The following is a 21,705-nucleotide window of genomic DNA, read 5'->3' as shown; positions in this document are numbered from 1 at the left end:
GTGAAAATGTAGAAATTCTTTTAAAACCTTCTCTGTCTCTGGGTATTAAGTAGACAAACTAATAGCATGGTAATGATGAGCAAGGATGCCTCTTTATACCCCCCGCAACAAGTTGTTGGGGGTATACTGGAATCGGGTTGTCCGTCTGTCCGTCCGTCCGTCTGTAGACGCAATGGTTTCCGGGCTCTAAAGCATTATCCTTTCCACCTACCGTTACCATATCATATATATGGACTACCCATGGGATGAAGATGTTCCCTATCGATTTTGGAGTCAAAAGGTCAAAAAGGTCAAGCACACTGGACATCGAAGTAGCAATATGGTTTCCGGGCTCTAAAGTGTTATCCTTTCCACCTACAGTCACCATATCATACATATGGACTACCCATAGGATGAAGATGTTCCCTATCGATTTTGGGGTCAAAAGGTCAAAGGTCAAGCGCACTGGACATTGAAGTAGCAATATTGTTTCTGGGCTCTAAAGCGTTATCCTTTCCACCTAGTCACCATATCAAACATATGGACTATCCATGGGATGAAGATGTTCCCTATCTATTTTGGAGTCAAAAGGTCAAAGGTCACGTGCACTGGACATTGAAGTAGCAATATGGTTTCCGGGCTCTAAAGCGTTATCCTTTCCACCTACAGTCACCATATCATACATATGGACTACCCATGGGATAAAGATGTTCCCTATTGATTTTGGGGTCAAAAGTTCAAAGGTCACGCGCACTGGACATTGAAGTAGCAATATGGTTTCCGCGCTCTAAAGCGTTATCCTTTCCACCTACAGTCACCATATCATACATATGGACTACCCATGGGATGAAGATGTTCCCTATAGATTTTGGGGTCAAAAGGTCCAAGGTCATGCGCACTGGACATCAAAGTAGCAACACTCAGAAAAGAGGTAGTTTATACCTATTACCAACACCCTTTGGGAGATTGGGGTAAGCGGGGGGTATTCTAAGTGAGCATTGCTCACAGTACCTTTTGTTAAAAATTGTGAAATTCATGGCCTCTGGATCAGGGGTTCTGGTGCTAGGGTGGGGCTCTATAAGTCATATAGTGAAAATGCATTATTTCTTTGAAAATCTTCTTCTCTGTCCTTGGGTATTAAGTAGACAAACCAATAGCATGGTTATTATGAGCAAGGATGCCTCTTACAAAATTGTGAAATTCATGGCCCCTGGGTCAGGGGCTCTGGTATTAGGGTGGGGCCCTATTGATCATATAGTGAAAATGCATTTTATTTCTTTGAAAATTTTCTCTGCTGCTGGGTATTAAGTAGACAAACTAATAGTATGATAATGATGATCAAGGATGCTTCTTTCAAAACTGAAATTTATGGCCCCTGGGTCAGGGGTTCTGGTGCAAAGGCGGGGCTGACCACATAGCTATTCAATGTTTCTTCCATCCAAAAGTAAAATTCTTATATTTAAACACAAACCTAATTCAAACATTGGAAGGTTGTTACATGATACTCAGGTGACCTATAAGGCCCCTGGGCCTCTTGTTGTGAAAGTGCGCAAGCGCGCGGTAGAGGTATAAATAGAAACACCGCGAATGATTGATTGATTCTCGAGAATATGTCATCAATATGGAGACGTCATCGCTGCCGGTGAAAGGCTACAAAATTTAGGCCTATGCTCGGCACTAATGGCCATTGAGCAGGGATGGATCTTTATCGTGCCACACCTGCTGTGACACGGGACTTCGGTTTTTACTGTCTCACCTGAAGACCATCGATCCCATTTAGTCGCCTCTTACGACAAGCAAGGGGGTACTGAGAACCTATTCTAACCTGGATCCCCACGGGCAACATTGCGAATGAAAAGGATTTCGTTTACCATATACATACATATATGTAGTAGAAAAAATCATTTTATGTTTATACGTTTAACTTCCACACGGCCATTGCGCATAGTAGTTTCCCGTCTCATTGTCTTTTATCGCAGGCTATCCATGCTTTCACGTGTGCTTGTGACGTCATGTAATCGTGAATATTTCAAAAAAGGGCGTTTATTATTTGACTAGGAGAATAAAGATATATAGGAAATTAGTTTGATTGCTTTTGAATCTGATTCAATTAAATTGTATATGATTTGCCTAAAGTTTATAACTTATAAATACAGCTTAATATTTAAAAGAAATTATCAATCATGGATGTGTTCAAAACTAATGATTTTGAAAATCGATCCTTTGTTTGCATCTTTGTTTATCAGCAATCAATTTATTTCAAAAATGTGTACAGTATCTATTTAGTTCACAAAAGCATGTTAGGATAGAAAGTTTTGAGCTGTATATCTACTAGTATTTGTACTTTTTTCAGAATACAGATCCTTTGACAAAGTAAAAGGTTTCAATTTTATTAAAATTATTTGTAATTAAATATGTCACCGTCCATCTATGGGACGGTTTTCTCTTCAATACATCGATTTAAAATATTGCCCTTGTGAAAGTGAATACAGTAACCGCAACGTTATTCTTGACATGATAAACGATAGAACACGATACACGCACGATAGGATACGATATACGCACAATAGGATATAATACACGCACGATAGGATAGGATAGGATACACACACACGATACGATAGGATACATGCACGATACGATAGGATACACGATAAACCTGATAAATGCAAAACCTGATAAACTATCTTCACGATAGACCTGATGAACACAAAACACGATAAACGATTCACGATAAACGGAAAACCTGATAGAAATGTTGTAAATTTAAAAGCAATTTAAACAGAACGAAATTTTGATATCTACAACATAATTACATTATGTTGATAATAATACTGAAGGATTTCAATATTCATTATACACCTAATGCGTGTAATTTCTTTAATACACGGTCGTACATTAAAAAAAAATTAATTAATTTTTTTTACGCCATCACAGCTAAAATCAGAAAACTAAACTATATACGGTTTTTAATTCATTATTTGATATCTATATGAATTTTACCAGCCAATGATTCTAAAATTATATTGTCACCTAATGTTTAATAAATTGCACAGGAAATTAACTAAACGTAGTGATATCATGCTTCAGTAGCTCTCTTATTCTAATGTCTATTATCTTGAATGTGAAATAAGACCAAGTAATAGTATGTGTGTATCGAGGAGGGGGTTATTTTGCATCAAGTTCAGAGTTCACCGGTCATTCAACAATTACAATTATTTTCATGACCGCTTTAAAAAAAAGTCACTGCACTACACCAAATCTTCATACGTTAGATAGTTCTACACTATGAAGTAATTGGAACATATGTATTTGAATTGATATCTTAATAAAAAAAAAAATAAACTATAGGGGAAAAACCGGCTTTTTTAAATTCACAATTTTCAAACGCTTAAAAATTTTTGTGTTTAGTATGTAAAAAAAAAAAATCAAATAATCATCAAATCCGGCATCAATTTTCAGTTTCTACGACTATTGGTACATTTACAAGTGTTCATGTACAAGTAAAAAAAACCCACAACGATGACAGCCGAGTCGTACCCAGTTGAGCAGACCTTTGGGAGATGCAACTTCATTGCACCCTTTTAAAACTTAATCTTCTAAATGTGTGAAATACAACGTCCCTGAGAATATTTGCAGTCAAAACACGAGTGATACACAGACGCGCACAAGTTCAGTAGTTGGTATATAAATAGAACACAGGTGAAAAAAATCGGACGAAAAAGAGCCTTTATTAAATATATGTAATAAACAGTGTAATTTACTGATTTTTCCTTTCAAATCGGAACTTCCTATTTCTATGTTAGTGTTGATTACAAATAATCATTTCTAGACAAAAAAATGTTTATGAACTTCAGATGAAGGAGCTTTCAGATTTACTGCCCCCGGTTTGCTCGGAAAACCACTGTCTATTTTTCATACTACTTAGAATGAAATTTTGATAATTTTTCACCCTCTTTGGACAGACAAATAGCTCTTCTTCTGCCTAAAAATCGACAGCTTTATGTTCTCCTTCAAATATACATATGTACTGTGTTTTCTCGATTCCTAAAAATAGCTTCTTAACAAAATGAATAAAGTTTTATCAATCTACTTTATCATTAGATTTGATATACAATCCCGATAGTTTCCGAAGCTACACGATAAACGATTTTCACGATAAACGGAAAACCTGATACATGTAAAACACAATACACGATAGACCTGATAAACGCAAAACACGATAGAAAAAGGACAACCTGATAAACGCAAAACACGATACGATAGGATGCACCCACGATACGATAGGATACACGCACGATAGAACACGATAGGATACACGCACGATAGAACACGATAGGAATGTCAAGAATAACGTTGCGAATACTGTATGTATCTCGTCATGTTTTCTTACTGTAGGAAGTTTCCAACCCGTCCAGTGTAACTTTGATTTACCGCTCTGTAATTTAGTCGATGACGACACGGGCTATGGGCTGTCCTGGTTTAAAACGTCGGGTCCTGTATCTAATGAGGGACCCCAGACTGATCATTCAAACGGTGCAGGTAAGAACCCCCTCCATACATAAATGCAGGAAAATCTGGATTCGCCTCAAAGTTTTATCAAATTGTTACTTGGATGTCATTTAAGCTTAAATTTTTTTTTTAATCTACTTTTGTTTATTGATTGGGTATGTTATTGGGATAATTGTTGGTTGTTATCTTTGTCTAAATATATTTATTTATTTATTTTCTTACTTATTTCGGGGTTGTTGTTTTTTTCGGGGGGGGTGTGGATAAATCAGATTGATATGAACGTTGGCGCGTTATGGATGGAATGCATTGTTTCACGCTATGAATTCGTTCACCAAGCGGCATTCATCCCTGCCATGTGGTTTTCAAAATATATTCATTCAGACTGATCATGAATATTTACATTTAGTTTACTTGTAATGTTTTGGAAAAGTCCTTGTTAATTCAAATTTTAATAAATTTTTGTATACACATCAAACACTTTAACAATTGTCGAACGGCCTTGGCTGCTATATTGAAGGAATAGTTTCTATCACAGAGATATTCATATCAAAAGCGCGAAATTATTTACACGAAGCTGCGAAATTTCACACATCAAACACGCGAATTTGGATCAGAAGCGCCAATTTTCCTGTATTTTACCCCCAAACTTATGTGTTCGCCAGTCATAGACTGTTACCTACTGCTCACCAGGGGGTGCAATTAGGATTTTGAGCACTATATTTTTTTCTCAAGTTTACAATAAAGTAATTAAAACAAGAAATTACCACGACTCTGCTACATTACAACTCTACTATAGACTCCACTAACTATTGCTGCAGGAGCGAAGCACTATCACAACCCCTACTACAAACGAAATCCAGTAGAATTTACGTGGTCCACTTTTTGCATACTTTTCAGGCTTGGATTTCTCGAAAAAATCTCAGTAAGTTTGGGTTTTCTTTTATTTGAGCTGTCAAAGTTTGAGTAAAATCACAGACTTAAGTCCAGGTTTTGACTTAAGTTTATTTCGAGAAATCCAGGCCTGGAGAGTATGGTGGGTGTGGCAAGACGGTGACCTTCTCCGACTTCAAAAATTGCTTCACAAGCTCAGATGTATGTAATGAAGCATTATCATGAAGTAGACGAACATGACTAAATTATGACACCGGGCGTCGTTTTTCATCATATTTATTGAGCTTTTTTAGTATAACATATCTCGGTAATACCGACCTGTAATACTTTTGCCCTTCGGCACCGGAATTTGTATGGCTATACCATCACATGAGAAGAACCTTCTTTGTGCTTATGGTTCTTTTGGCAGCTACCGTGTTTAGTTAACAATATTTTGTTTCCAATATTTCTTACTGGCTCGAAATAGTGAACCCATGTTTCGTCACCAGTAACAATGTTTGCAAATTGTCTTTGATTGGATTTGGGAAACACATTGACCAATTGCTTTGTACGCGTGCCCCGTTTTTGGTCATCTGTCAATATATGCGGTATCCATCTGGTAGAAATCTTTCGTACTTTCAAAATGAAATGCACCCGCGATAGCGATATGCCAACAGCTTTGGTAATATCACGAATCGTGTATCTGCCATCACTATCAATTATTTCCCTGACTTTTGAGACATTTGCCTTGCCTGTTAGTCACAGGTCGGCCAGATTTTGCTGCATCAAATCCATAAACTTCCCCCAATTCAGTCAAAATCCTTACCGAATGACCGAGTTTTGTGTGAACTTTTATATAAGCTCTAATTTCTTCAATATTCTCAACCCGTTTCCCAATCATTTTTATAACGGTGGTCAACAACTGGCTCTATTGAAATTACTATAAGTTTAAAACTATGTGGAGCTGAAGGCTTGTGTTTATACCGTTGGAAAGGTATTGAATAGAGCTATTCAAGATTATCATCGCGCTGTGGTACAATACACATTACATATTAAACAGATTGATTTTTTTTTTAGATGTCAGATACATTCAACTTTTAAAAGCACGGTCTTAAAGATGAGTTTTACGATTTGTTTTGAAACTGTTAAGGGTGTTTGAATTCCTAATGTGGATTGGAAGCGAGTTCCAGAACACAGGAGCCGCCTTGTTGAAACCTCGCCCACCATAAGTCTTCTTCCAATTAGTTGGAACAGTTCATAACATGGACGATTCTGGAACGAATGAAACGGTTTGGGGCGTAACACTCGATGAGATCCGCAATATACTTATAGTTCCTTCAGAATTTGTGTAATATGGCCACTTCTCGTCGTCCTTGTTTTGAATCGCGCTGCTGTATTCTGTACACAGTGAAGTTTTTTTCTAAGTAAGACTTGTTAACTCCATTGAGATGGAGCATTAATATAATCAATGCGTGATGTCACTTAAAAGTTCACAAGCATTCTGCAAGTGTCAAAAGTAATGAACGGTCTTATACGACCAATCTGACCAATTTGGTGGTACATATGTAACATGATCGAGCAATTGCGTTACATTGCCTCTCCATCAATTCTAGGACATTATTGTATCATTGCGTGCATGAATTTAATTTATGCACGCAATAATTCATTGAAGAGAACAATAATTCAAGTATTGCGCACGTGAGGTGAGTTGATGCGCACAATAAATCAATTATTGCTCTCTTCAAAATTAATTATAGCTCGTATCAATTCAGTTGTTATCATCAATTTATTTACAATTCAATTATAGAGCACATAAATTCAGCAAATTAATTAATTAATGCTATCAACAATTCAATTAATGCGCGTGAAAATTTAGATTTGAAGATATCATTCATTAATTATTTGAAGAAATCTTTTCTTGAATTATTGTGGACACCAAATGGATTGATGATATCTTCAAATAATTAAAGAAAACTTCAACTATTTGAGTTCAAGTTAATTTGGCGCTCCATATAGGTTTGACACAGCATCGAAAATCGAATCCGGTTGAGATGCAAATGACCTAACAATTACATGTAGGTTACAGCGACCGGTCCGAAAATACATGCAAACGATACCGTTATGTAATCCGTACATTATTTTTGTCACTGTGAAATACCATTGTTCAGTAAATATGTGTAATACATTTGATGAAATATTCATATGTTCCTACATGTTTGCAAATGGCACATCCCACGGAGGAAATACCCGTTTGGTCAGCATTACGGAAACTTCCCGGGGTAAGGTGTGTGTGAGTCTGTTCTATTGTTTACTGGGGAATTCCACACTGAGAGTGCTGCAGCAGGATTCCATGAGCGGTAACATCACAGTCATTGACCAGAGAGAAAACACTTTCAACAGTACTGCAAGATCATGGATGCCACTGCAAATCAGTCACGAAGCTTCAACAATCTGGCGGGTAATTTTATTAAACAGTCCTCAAATACTTTTTCTAGAATAAGTAACACAAGATATGCTCCTCGACTATCAAATAATACACTTATTATATACTGTCAAGATCTTGTCATATTGCCATAATTATCCTAGTGTATAAGCAAAAAATATTATATGTATATGAATATTCAAAGATTATGCATTTAATTTTAGCTCGTTATTGAGGCTGAAGTTCTACAAGGTGGTGTTGCAGTTGATGATGTGCGTGTGGAATATAAAGAATGTGAAAGTCCAAAAACATGCGTTTGAAGTACATCAATTCTCTCTTTCATATTCCTTGAATGTTAAAGGTTTATATTCTCTCTTTCATATTCTTTGAGTGTCAAGATCAGTATTTCAGATATCTCCTTGTATGTGGTAGTTTAAATTCAACTGTGTTGTAATTTTTCATGCAAAAGGTTTTGAAATAAATATTAATCTGATAATTACATGTATTTATTTCTTCTCCAGTCTCTTTTGATTATATAAATTGTGCAATTTTTCGGTCAAAATCATCTATACCTCAAATTATTCATTATTAGAACAAGATGAGTTTTCAAAAAGTAGGTCAAACTCCAAGGTCCAGGTCACAGGGTAAAAAATGTTGATACCCACAGAAAGGTCTTGTCACAAGAAATACTCATGTGAAATATCAAAGCTCTATCACTTGCTGTTCAAAAGCTATTAGCAAGGTTAAAGTTTCAGATAGAACTACAGAATGACAGACAGGATAAAAACAATATGCCCCACCCCCCACCATCTTCGATCTCAGGGGCATAACAAGTATCTCATCAAATGAAAAACACTTCATCTATTCTTAACCCATGGATGCTTTGTGACAAATTTGTTAAAAATGGTCAAGTAACTCATCAGAAGGTCACAAATAGACCGGATCCTTCAATCAAACAAACCTCAATTGTGTCACTACAGTATAATGTATATATGGTGAACTAAAAAAAACTATCACAATTAAAGTTTTGAAAAATAATATTTAATTGGGTATTTTTTGGAATATTAATGTTTTACAATAACAAAGTACACAAGATTACAATAAATAAATATGACAAAACAATACATCAATAGGAAAAAATTGTAAGAAAAATTGATTGAAAAACTCGTAAAAGCTACAACAATAAATTTCTTCAAAATGTAAAGCCATTAGCTTGAAACTGCTGCTGACTCCATAAGACGATGCATGCACTACTTTGAGATTTGATTCATAAAACACCAGAAATGTATTTAGTACCTAATATTCCTCTCAGACTTTGATTCTTTTGTTTAAATATATGTTGGTAAATCCACATATATATTTCAAATATCATATTTAGTATTCTAATATCATTTTCAAAGTTCTATACAATAGTACTTATCAGTATATTTGCTAGTACAGTGCTACTTAATAGCAACTACACACACTGTACCCTAATTCATCAACATCATATTAGATCAAATAACTTTTCTTCCAATATATATAGCTATATTATAGAAACACCATAACTATGAAATACATAATTCTCATTAATGATAAGCCTAAAATTGTACAGCTATACAACACATGTAAATTTCGTTTGATATTTAAACAAAGTCTTGAACATACCACTGTCTAATAAGCTCAAAACTAAACCACATCAGCACTCTCGCAATACAGGAGACAGTACAATGTATAGAACATTTCAGTCCTAACCTTACAAATGTAATTAATTACATGCAATATCACACTTCATTGTAAACAGATTATGTTGTTTTTCCCCCTTGCTTCCTGTAGAAAACCAGTTGGGAGAATTCCTACTTCTGACACTGCATGAATGTAATAATCTTCCAAGTTATCTGACGTTTGAAAAGAGTAGTACAATATCATTCGTTATTACATATAGGCACTAGTTATGTGGTAGATAAAGAAAGCGTAATATCAAACACATGTACACAAAAGAAAAAACATTATATTTGGTGATTCAATGTACTTGGGATACATTAAAAATCACAGTGGACATTTCCTTCAGGGGTATGTAATAATAGAAAAAACATTTTTTATTTGATGATGGCATGGTATTAGTTGGTAAATTCCTCCAAATAATGTCTGACTCTATAGTATCTTGTCTTTGAATTAATCAAGGTACAATGTCTCTCTACATAAAAGAAAACATCTTCTTACACAACATTCATTTTTCAAATTAAAGATCTTCATATTTACAATGAAGTGTGTTAGCCAAGAATCACTTAACAAATCACTCTGATTTTCTTTAATCCCTGAAGGAGTTGTCTTTCTTACAAGAGGAACATTGTAACTTAAAGACACTCTGAAAATATCTTCTGTGAAAACAATTGAATAGAGTTTAAATATCCATCTAAATAACAACAAAGGATTGTCAAAATTCATAGATTGTTGATTTAAGATTATCTAATTTACTTGAGGTTTCAATAACAAGAATTGTCAGTAGAAAGCATAGCTCGCCGGGAAGTATGACTTTACTTTTCCTATCCCTTTTGATTAAAAAGGTCAAATCTTTTGAAAAGTAGGTTAAAGTCCAAGGTCACTAGGTCAAAAGTTTTCATACCAAATGAAAAGCTTGGTCACGAGGCATCTAAATATGAATATCAATCCCTATCCCCTTTGGTTCAAAAGATAAAGCCCAGGTTAAAGTTTTTGAAAAGTAGGTCTAAGTCCAAGATCAAAAAAGGCTTGGTACCATATTAAAGGTCTCTCCATGATTCATCTATAAGTGAAATATTAAAACCCTATCCCCCCACACGATTCAAAAGATGTAATTCAGGTTAAAGGTTTTTCCTTAAAGTGTAACGCCGGCACTAGAGTAATGACAAAGGCTCTCCGGACAGTCATCCCAGCGAGCTAATAAAACTACCATTGATATGAGAATCAGTCTTGGTACTAAATGATTATAGGTATTTGGAGCAGAGGTATATAACATTCCATCATATGTTTTATATGTAGTACATAGAACTGTATATTTCATATAAATCTACCATTAACCAAATATATGTGCAAGTAAACTTTGGATATGATAAAATAATTTAAAAAAAATAGCAAACATTATTATTTCTAAAAAAAAATTGATTCAATGTTACTTCATCACAGATAAAGCAAAATTATAAAAAAAAAAAAAAACCAACATATTGCACCCTTTGTTTTTGCAAGAACACATTCAATAAATTAATCAAATTTTTTTTTACAAAGACTCATGTTTTTTTTTTTAATTGAAAATTTAACTAGAACAGATTTTCAATTACATCCCATGCAATCAATGAATTGAAGAAGAAAAATTAAATGAAATAGCACTACTAAAAACATCGAATAGCTAGCATGAAATCAAAATTTCCTACTCTTATAACAAGATCACAAAGAAAAAATACTGAGCTCAACTGCATACCCTCCAGTTTATTATTTTATCTAATGACATTTGCCATTGAAAGTCAGAATCAAGACCGGTGTCTAGTGTCAATATCTCAGATTTGACTGGTAATTGACATACAGAAATAAAATGTCAACAAGTATAAATTGTCATGACAACAACTGACAAGCAATGTGTTTAACAACTAGGTGTCATAGTTAAAAGTAATACATCATGACGAACAACATCTACACAGATCTGCAGAAAAGTCACTATGTCTACAGAATCTAAAAAACAACCGCACCACTATCAAAAAGTGCGAAAAAGTACCAAGCCCAGAATGGGCGGTGAATAAAGATTAAAAGTGGTCATATAGGATTTGTATTTGGTAAAATGGACATAAATTAATTATTTTCTACTTCGTAAAATGTATTTTCCCCAAAAAACTTGTTTTCAATTGTACCTCAGTTAAAATGACAATACATACTTCTATGACAGGCAATCACAAAGCAGATTCAATTTTTACCTGAATTTCATTCAAATACATGTTGATTACTTTAAAGCATTTTTCTTTTGGTTGCAAGAACTTGATATTAGATACAAACCTTTTCAATACCGACGAAATCGATTTCTCTTCTGTCTATTGATGTAAATACTACCTTATATGGCAGAAGCAAATAACTTGACAATCGGAAGTTGAGACTTCAGTACATCAAATATGGCGCACAAATATGAATCAAGAAATTGGAATTTATCAAAATTGTTGCAAACGGTAGAATATGATCTCACAATTCGTAAGTTGCAGGTTGTAAATTTATATATTGACTAAGAATCATAGAATATAATTTTATTTACGTAAAGAATGTCAGCAAATGTTTAGAATGATCGAAAATGTTGCGGGAGTGAATCATTCCCGCATTTGCACCATTACGTTATCCTTAGGAGTTGTAGTTCTCTCCCCAAAAAATCGGAGAGGGCTACATTATTGCAGCTAATTTAGAACTCTGCGGTTCAAAATGTTGGTACATTCCTTTCTGTTTTCCTATATATGCATTTAGCTTTTTTGTAGTATCAGCAAACTTAAAAGGGTCCTTCAAATGATTAAAACATTTAATCATTATGTGCAGTGTATGGCCATTTTGGTCCCATCCTGGCACCAAAAACCCTACCTTGGGATGATGAAATTTACAATTTTGGCAAAAGGTTTTCTGCTCCATTCAGTTTCAATTTCCACTTTTGGTAATCGTGCGTATACTCTGACTGCCTTTTCAAAAGATGAAGCTTCTCCATCGTCAACTTCCCATATTTATGTAGCAATATTCCATTATCACCTGCATATGGTGTTTATATATCTCAACTGATTCGATATGCAAGAGCTTGCTCTGCGTATAGTCAGTTTTTGAATCGAGGCAAGCTACTGACAACTATATCATTGGGTCAAATGCTGTCTGACGTGTTTCATACCGATTGTTAAGCCGTTCTTGGCACACTGATTTTTGTACAGGATATAGGACTCACGGCGGGTGTGACCAGTCGACAGGAGATGCTTACTCCTCCTAGACACATGATCCCACCTCTGGTGTGTCCATGGGTCCGTGTTTGCCCAACTGTCTATTTTGTATTGCTTGTGGGAGTTATGAGATTGATCACTGGTCGTTATCGTCACCTTTCATTAGCACTAAAGAAGACATTACTCTTGCATCATTGGATACTTTCGTTATTTCCAGCCAATGTTGTGTAAATCATAACATCATGATATTTCGTATTTAAGGTATTATATCAAAGACACCAAATGTTTCCAGAAACATGAGATTTTTTAGTGTTAAAATCAGTTGCTTTCCTCCAATATGAGAAATTTTAACATATTTATTGTTCATATTAACTTTTTCCGGTGTAATCTTGTATAATGAATTATGAATATGGAAGTGTTTATTTTGTCATTTCTTGTTGAATATAAAAGCTTTTCTTTGTTTCCAGAAATCTGATTGGGGGGTGTAAAAATCAGCCGTTTAACCCCAAAATGGTGGGGTGGGTTTTTTTTTTGGTGGGTTGGGTTTTTTTTTTCGTTGTTAATTTGACCTGAAATTCAGTAGGAGAGTCAATCTAAAGATGACTGAAATTGGTGATTGATACTACTCGCAATTGATCAGAATAACATTAAAACAGATTGTATTGAAATTTGGCAAATTTTGGCCCTTAATGTCCCTTGTCCTTTCGTTTGTCTAGGAAATATAATTCTCTCTCTCTCTCTCTCTCTCTCTCTCTCTCTCTCTCTCTCTCTCTGGCGATCCATTTTAAACATTTACAATATGTATCTAACATTTAAGTAGCCGTTAAAAAATGACCCCATTATTGATCAAATTTTCACGTTGATCACTTTTCAACAACGTTGAGTTTGATAGGGGTAAACTTTTAATGTTAAGAAATAACCCCTGGGGTCGTTTTTCAACGGGGCATTATTCAATGTTACACCGTCCCACATAGCGCCCACTATTGGATCACGCTTACAATATCGTTATCTATGCAATAGAAACAGTTTGTAATACAGAACAAATGACAGTGCCCTTTATTTACATGAATATACACTTTGTACCAGAAGAAAGTTACTAAAGTCCTTATTGATGGACATGGTTTGGTTTTCGACACTAGGACAGGAAGTGGTAAATCGCTACTCTATGAACGTTTGTCTGTCCATATTCTATTACACTCCATTGTAATGTAGGAAACCTATAAAAAGTCTCAAAGGTGCCGGTAAATTTTGTTCTAGATAGGTCTTCAAGGGCAGAATTTGATGACAAAGCCCATGCGTTATTGTTTGTTTCATGCATTTTGATGGAAAGCGTGGAATTTTCTACGCACCTATTAAAATTCACTTCACCAATGACGCAAAATTCGGACTAAATTTATCAATGGTGAGGATGACAGCCTTGGTTACCAAAGATATAAATCACAGTTGTCAGGCGCCCTTGCGTGATAACCCCACGCAGACCTGACAAATTGTGATGTTTCCTCCTAACAAGTCCTTGATATTGAAATACCTATTCACTTCTGCTATCGGTCAGCAAATATACTCTATCGATTACCGAGTTTATACGCAATATTAAAAACTTGTGTGATTCTTTTATCTCTTGGAATTTTTTTTTAAAGTTTATATTAACCTCAAAAGAAGTGAGAGGTTATCAGGGAACATTGATTTTACTAACCAATTTGTTGAAGAGGACCTCTAACTAAAACTGAGAAGATGTTCATCCACAGAATTTATTTTCTTTGGTTGTTTCACAACTATTGTCAGGTAGGATGTTTGTAACATGTAAAATCATCTACTAAAGTTCACATCAGTCGATCACTGCTTGTAATAATCCTATATAGGGATTGATTAGAGATTTGTTTCTAGACGCAAAAAAGTAGATTATAAATGATCAAGTAAGTTAGCAGCTCCTTCTATTATTCTTTAAAAACAGATCGTACAAACGTCCGAATGTAAAATGCTCTTGAAAGAAGTATCGTTCCATAACTTTTGTAATCAGGGTATGATTAATAAAGTATATAGCGCATATTAAGATGTCGTTGGATTCAATAGTTAAATCATGACCACGAAATCATTACAAGTTCTTAAAAAGTGATGCATCAAGTTTCGATTGGGACACAATTTTGTAACAATAAAGAATTCATTAATTAATTATCAAATGTTAAATCATACCTTATCACAAGCCACGAAAATATTTAAAATGATTTAACGTTCATATATTTCTATGCCCAACTTACTAGGTTTTTGCTAAGGAAACTTTATGTCGCACATATTAGAGGCATATATAATGTAATTAACCGATCAAAAAGAAAAGAAACGCATTGTAGTATTTTTAGCTGAAATGTTAACACGTTTTTTCATACATTTGTTTTTGGTCTAGAATGAATGGCCTGATTACTCCTTGTCACATCTAACGCTATTGTTTACTGGATAGATATTCTATAGAATTTGAGGACTTTCATAAAATCCTAAACATCGGTCGCTCTAACTCTCAACGTTGTAAATTCCTAATGCACGTGATTCAGGCACCATTGGCCTATCAAATTCACGGGTTCTCGATATTTGATTACATTCAAATGTCTTTAAATGTATCCGCCTTTTGAGAAATGCCGTGTCTGCTTGATACTCACATGCAGATACAAGAGAGTTCGATATTGCACAAAGCACCATATGCATGTATCGCCTTTGGAGCGGATATTAACATCAGGGTTCCACAAATGATCGCCATATAGCAGTGTGACGTCAGCAGCACAGGATCGCTTCATCCGATTGCATCATCTTCATCAACGATTCACAACAGCGTCATCTACAGCATCTGCCATTCCAGGGATTCTTAGAATAGTAGGTCAGACGTTTTGCAATCCGAATCGACAACGGGATGCTGGAAGTCGAGTCCGCAGACTTGTTCGTGGCATTGTTCTGACTCCATAATATCGCCCTAACTGACTTTAATAGTCTCAGACGCATAGCGTACGACCTCGGCTACGCTGTTTGGTAAGCAATGAATCTCGATCTTTTACTGCAGAGGCCTGATGGAAGATTGTACAGGCACCAAAGTGAACGTTTTGTGCAAAATTGCATCCAGTAGGCTGACTGGTTTGGAAGGGGTAGTGTTATGATGTGGGCAGTAATATCCCATACAGGCAGGACAACATTGATTCACATATAGGGTACTTTGACGGCTCAACGGTATATTGATGAAGTCATGCAGCCACACCTGGTACCAATAATACAGCACCCCGGAGCAGTATTCTAAAATGACAACGCCAGACCCATTTACTGCTCGTTTAACACGTGATGTTCTGCAAAGATGCAATACCCAGATTCTCCCTTGGTCATCCTAATAACAATATTTGAACCCTAGTATCGAACATGCATGGAACGAACTGGATAGGCGCATCCGCCAATGACAACCACAGCCTCAGACTCTGCAACAACTAGCCCAAGCTCTGCAGTTAGAGTGGAGCAACATCCCTAGCCTGTTGTTAAGAGACTTAATTGCGTCCGTGGGAAGGCAGTTATTGGTGCTCGTGGGGGCACTTTAGATATTAAACTTGGGTGACTTTGCGCTGTTAATGACTGTAATAATCGTTAGTGGTTCTAATACTTTGACCCATCGTTTACGTCATTTTGTGTTATCAATAAATAAATTATTAAGTCTTTCTCGTGTCTTAAAATGAATATGAAATTGTACTCTGCGTTTCCTTTCTTTATCAGAATACATGTATTTACAATTTCAATGTTTTTGCATTTGATACATGTAAATTTACAAATTGTAATGATAGCCATTTCCTCATGAATGCGCTGCAGTTTAAACAACGCGCGTATAAATCTCGTTAAATATAGTCTACTTCAACAGAATGAAACGCTCTTCGTGAAAGGTATGCCGGTGTAACGTTAAATAGTGACCCCGTTGAAAAAGGACCCCAGGGTCATTTCTTAACGTTTAAAGTTGACCCAGATAAAAACATAAGGATGTAGTACTCTACATCGTCATAATGGCTGACTACCTTTTAAAACATGGATGAAAATATAAGTATCAGCAATATTTGCCGATTCATCTCAAATATGATCGCCTAGCTGAGTACCTCGGTGGGTTAGCACATCGACTACTGAACTGTAGATCGTGAGTTCGAGTACAGCAGAGGTTTTGAATTATTTATCAGATTGCTTTTTACCAAAACTACATTTTTTGACTAAATAATGTAAATTTGATAGTTTTCAGTTTCAAAATATTGTTGTACATATCCTCTAATTTTCATCCATTTCAAATTTCTCTGGTGTAGCATATCTCCTTAGGTTAAATTTCTATCAAAAACGGTCGTTGAAAAGTGAACAACGTTAAATTTTGATCAGTAATGGGGTTATTATTTAACGGCTTCTTTTAAAATGTTACATAATGTAGATGTTTGAAATGGATTGTCCAGGAGAGAGAGAGGGGGGGGAGAGAAACACCCAAGGGATCATTGTTTCCCAAGCAAACAAAGTTTAATCCCTTAAAAGCATTTACTTTCTCTTTTCCGTCGTCTCTCTTCCCTTGAATCTTCCCTGGGCTATAACATTATCAAGATAAGGGCATCATAGTGTCCAAGTAAAGAAATTTTCAACTCAATATTTTAATTCATATGTACATGTTCATGAATGATATTTTTAAAAATCCTTTGCTCAAAGGAGAAACAGGGTGGGGAGGTTGCGATTTACACCGAGTATACCCCAACATGCAGGGTTTAGGCTATGTTGTGACTGGGGTGTAGGCTACCACAGCAGCAATATACATGTAGATGGTTGAGGTTCGTTTTTGCATAATATCTCAATTCATGGATATATTTCACAGGAAAGCAGATGGTTACGGAAGAAAGCATTAATTCAGGAAATCAAACATTGATTTTTCGTCAATATCTTTGAATTCGACTGGTTTTATTCACTGACAGAATATTCATAAACTTATACAGATAATACGTAATTATTGGTCATATAAAAGAAATTGTTGCCCTGATATTTGTTCATAGATACGCGTAGTGCCAAACTTGCCCAGATCGTCCGAATTGTTTTGAAAGTGTTTGATAAAACTAGAAAGTGTACAGTGAATGCTCTCTTCCGTAACCATATGCTTTCCTGTGGTAGCCTACACCCCGCATATTGGGGTATACTCCATGTTATAATCCTTGTATATCCTTCTTGCTCCGTCCTCCCCCCCCTTTTCAAGATAAGTATATACAAATATGTTTCGATTATTTCACTGATGTTCAAACTGCCTTTTTTATTTATTAGTCCCCCTGTAATCGTTAATACGTAAATATTTTGGTTTTTAATCAGGCTTCGATTTCGCTCTGGGTGAAACCTGGATCGGGACAGCCTTTACTGGGAAGAATTGACTATCAGTACCAACAGATTCTCGATACCCTTAGTATGTACATATTTCTTTTTGCAACTAAGAGGTGATAGTATTCTTCACGCTGAAGATTATGATGCAATCTGTTGAATTATGTAAATAAATGAAGCTTATTCAATATGGATTTATGCAAGTAGTTTTGAAAATGTAATTTCAATTAACAATTGAGCTATTTAATTTAAATTCACACTGAATTTTATTTTTTATTTTTTTTTAGATTTTTTCATGTTTTGGCTATGAACCATTTGAAATTTCTTTACATACGAATAAAAGCATGCAATCATGGATCTTAGTACCCTGTTGGAACAGGGAAGTTTCGTCATGTTATGTACAGGGACTTCTATCAGTATATAACGCTTTATTTTTCAGATGGTCCCGGAGAAAGGTGTGTTACGTCTACATTCGAAAAGGCGGTGACGGAGATTGAAAACGACGTAGGATGTATTTCATTTCGCAAATTTCACCTGACAACAGACAGTGGCCAAAATCCTCGTATATATATTACATACAGTGCAACTAGAAAGTATGATCATTATACATTGATGAACTATTCAAAAAATAATTCATATCATTATATGACTGATAATTTTCTTCTTTTCTTTTTTCTCGTGATTGTACGATTTTGTCACTTCATACAACAGGAAGTATACGACTGTAGTTAAAATGACATCTATAGTAAACTATGTATTTTACTATACTCAGTTATAGTAAAATCTGTGATATCTTAATGTTACAATAACAAAAACTGATCCTTTGATTTATTACATTTGTAGTAAACACTGATTCTTTAATTCACTGTAATAAAAACTTTTATGCATTTAATTACTATAATAAAAGACCTTGATAATTTCATTTTCTATGATAAAAAAAACAACCTTTGAGCCTTTAATTCACTGCAATAAAGCTTTAATAATTCTATTTACTATATTGAAAACGTTAATAATTTCATTTATTATACTTTTATGTAAAATACTCGAATCTGATTGGTCGAGAAGCATTTGAAAAAACATATTGCTACCCTCTGCTAACAGAAAACACGCACCCCAGGGTGATAATATCTAGCAACGGGTAACAGTACTTGACAACGGGTGATATTATTAAAAATTGCCCTAAAATTTAGTCACAGGTTTCCTCTAGGCGGATTGCAAGTTCAGTTTGAATTTCAACTGGATTGGTCTGTCCTTGGGCTCTAAATAGGTCAAACAGTTTTCCGGGATTTTTTCCATTAAGAATATATATTGCGCTGAAATTTAGTCAGAGGCTTCATCTCGGAGGAATACAATTTCCGGTTGCATGTCAGCTGGATTGGTCCATCCTTGACCTACTTTTGGGCTTAAAATAGATCAAACAGTTTTCCGGACTTTGTTTCATTACGGATACAGATATTGCCCTGATATTTAGCCAAAAGCATACACGTTCAGTTTGCATTTCAGCTGGATTGGTCCATCCTTGACCTACTTTTGGGCTAAAAATAGGTCAAACAGTTTTCCGGACTTTGTTTCATTATGGATACAGATATTGCCCTGATATTTAGTCAAAGGCTTCCTCTCGGAGGAAGACAAGTGCAGTTAGCATTTCAGTTGGATTGGCGCAATATGACCTACAGTATTTTAGGGGTAGAAGTAGGTCAAACAGTTTTCCAGATTTATTTTTTTTTTGGTATGGTCACGGGTATTGCTCTGAAATGTAGTCGCAACCTCCCTCTCAGAGAAATACATAATCAGTTCACATTTCAAAAATTTGAACTTAATTGGTGCACCATGACTTACTTTAGAGCTAAACGAAGATCAAATGGTTTCCTTTTTTATCATCATAGATAGATATTACACCGACATTTTGTCACAACCTCACTCTCAGAGAAATACATGTACATAATCAGTTCACATGTCAGATGGATTGGTTCACCATGACCCACTTTAAGACTTTTCTATTCAAAATGTGTGTTGTATCAATTCAGAGTGCACAATATGCTTCCAGGTTGAATTTCACTGTCCGACAGACGTATATTGTACCGTTTGCGGTACTCTTGTTATATACATGTACTAAGACAGTGCCATATTGTAAGTTTTGTATTTACACCCATCCAGTAAATTCAAAGATTACATGATAATAGTATTGATACCTTGATCTAAGATATCAAAAACTTTATACTTTTATTTACTATAGTAAACACTTTGATACTTTTATTCTTAATTAGTAAATGTTTATTCTTTTATTTATTTAAGCAAAAGCTTTTATACTTTAATATATTCTAGTAAAACTTTAAAAACCTTGATTTAACATAATGAAACTTTGATACTTTTAATTACTATATGGTAAAACTTTTGATCTAATTTTGTATAATTTTGAGATATTACTTTTATTTAGTACAGTAAAACTGTTTAATACTTTGATTTATCATAGGAAAAATTTTGATACTTTAATTTGTTCTAGTAAATTTTTGCTACTTTGATTTAATATAGAAAAGCTTTGCTACTTTGATGTAATATAGTGAAACTTTGACACTTTAATTTACTATATTAAAACTATTAAGACTTTGATCTAAAAGTTTAGTTCTTGTTTAGGTCTAACTTATTAGACCTTTAACACTTTGATTTAACATAGTAAAACTTTGATAATCTAATTTAACATAGTAAAACTTTGATGATTTAACATAGTAAAACTTTGATGATTTAATTTAACATAGTAAAACTTTAATTGATAATTTAATTTAACACAGTAAAACTTTGATTTACTATTGTTAAAGATCATAGTTTATTACATTGTTGATATGTTGTTATAATACTGACAAATGGCTTATCATTTCTTACAATTATAGATGCGAATATCCACAACAACTTGGAATGCCTGACATCGACAAACCTGGCGTCGACCTTCAAATTATCTTTAATCTACATGAAAGTTGTATAGATATCAACACGCTGAAATATTACCTAGTCCGGATTCTTGGACTGCAGGATGAGCATACTCGACCAGATAGAGACGAATACGTTTCTATTCATTACAATAATATTGGTACTTGGGTTTTTTTTTCCAATTCTTGGCACTTATGATTTATATCGTAAACTTTGGATGTATTGGATGGCATGAATTATACATGTATTTGTGGCATGAATTACATAATGCAAAATACTACTAGGTGTCATGTTGTAAACTTGTTATCAAAATATATTACGTGGTTTTTACTTAATAAAGAGAGAAAACCCAGAGAGAGAGAGAGAGAGAGAGAGAGAGAGAGAGAGAGAGAGAGAGAGAGAGAGAGAGAGAGAGCACATTGAACACTATACATGTATGTACAGTAAACATATAAATGTTAAATAACATTTATGTAAACGTTTGGTTTACAGATGATGAGAAAAATGAGTCCTACTCTATCTCACATAAAGCAGAGGGTGGCTACACGGGACTCGAAAGTGTTCCCTTTGCGTACAGTAATTATCCGTATGACTTTTCCTCCATCACTCACTTTGGGCCCTTTGAGAATGGGAAGGATCCGTCCAGGCCAACCATTTCATCACATGCATCCTTCTCGGGTGTTACATTTGGAGAGAGAAGACATTTTAGTGAAATTGACATCCGCAAACTTCAAGATCTCTATAAATGTG

The 21,705-nt window shown here is 34.8% G+C and overlaps 2 protein-coding genes across 2 annotated transcripts in view; both read left to right on the top strand.

The window, feature by feature from the left end:
- The first annotated feature begins 7,540 nt into the window (after positions 1-7,540).
- Positions 7,541-8,279, top strand: LOC130048197 (uncharacterized). The gene is made up of 2 exons (XM_056144579.1): positions 7,541-7,819; positions 8,008-8,279. Exons 1-2 carry the CDS (start codon positions 7,574-7,576, stop codon positions 8,101-8,103), a joined length of 342 nt encoding a protein of 113 aa, XP_056000554.1. The 5' UTR covers positions 7,541-7,573; the 3' UTR covers positions 8,104-8,279.
- A 6,065-nt stretch (positions 8,280-14,344) lies between these two features.
- The window catches only part of LOC125653448 (meprin A subunit alpha-like), a 17,511-nt gene continuing 10,150 nt past the window's right edge, over positions 14,345-21,705 (top strand). Inside the window, exons 1-5 of the mRNA XM_056144578.1 lie at positions 14,345-14,472; positions 18,025-18,115; positions 18,470-18,623; positions 20,919-21,115; positions 21,448-21,705. Coding sequence (XP_056000553.1) covers positions 14,422-14,472; positions 18,025-18,115; positions 18,470-18,623; positions 20,919-21,115; positions 21,448-21,705 — 751 coding nt within the window. The 5' untranslated portion in view covers positions 14,345-14,421. The remainder of the gene's footprint in view (positions 14,473-18,024; positions 18,116-18,469; positions 18,624-20,918; positions 21,116-21,447) is intronic.

The sequence above is a fragment of the Ostrea edulis genome, chromosome 7, assembly GCF_947568905.1.
Source record: "Ostrea edulis chromosome 7, xbOstEdul1.1, whole genome shotgun sequence".
Lineage (NCBI taxonomy): Eukaryota > Metazoa > Mollusca > Bivalvia > Ostreida > Ostreidae > Ostrea > Ostrea edulis.
This window is presented reverse-complemented; position numbering and strand designations above follow the sequence as displayed.

Excerpts from the sequence above, each read along its gene's own strand:
- LOC130048197 (XM_056144579.1), top strand. The coding sequence starts at position 7,574 with ATGTTTGCAAATGGCACATCCCACGGAGGAAATACCCGTTTGGTCAGC. Across the intron at positions 7,820-8,007 it reads AAGCTTCAACAATCTGGCGG|CTCGTTATTGAGGCTGAAGT; the intron begins GTAATTTTATTA and ends ATTTAATTTTAG.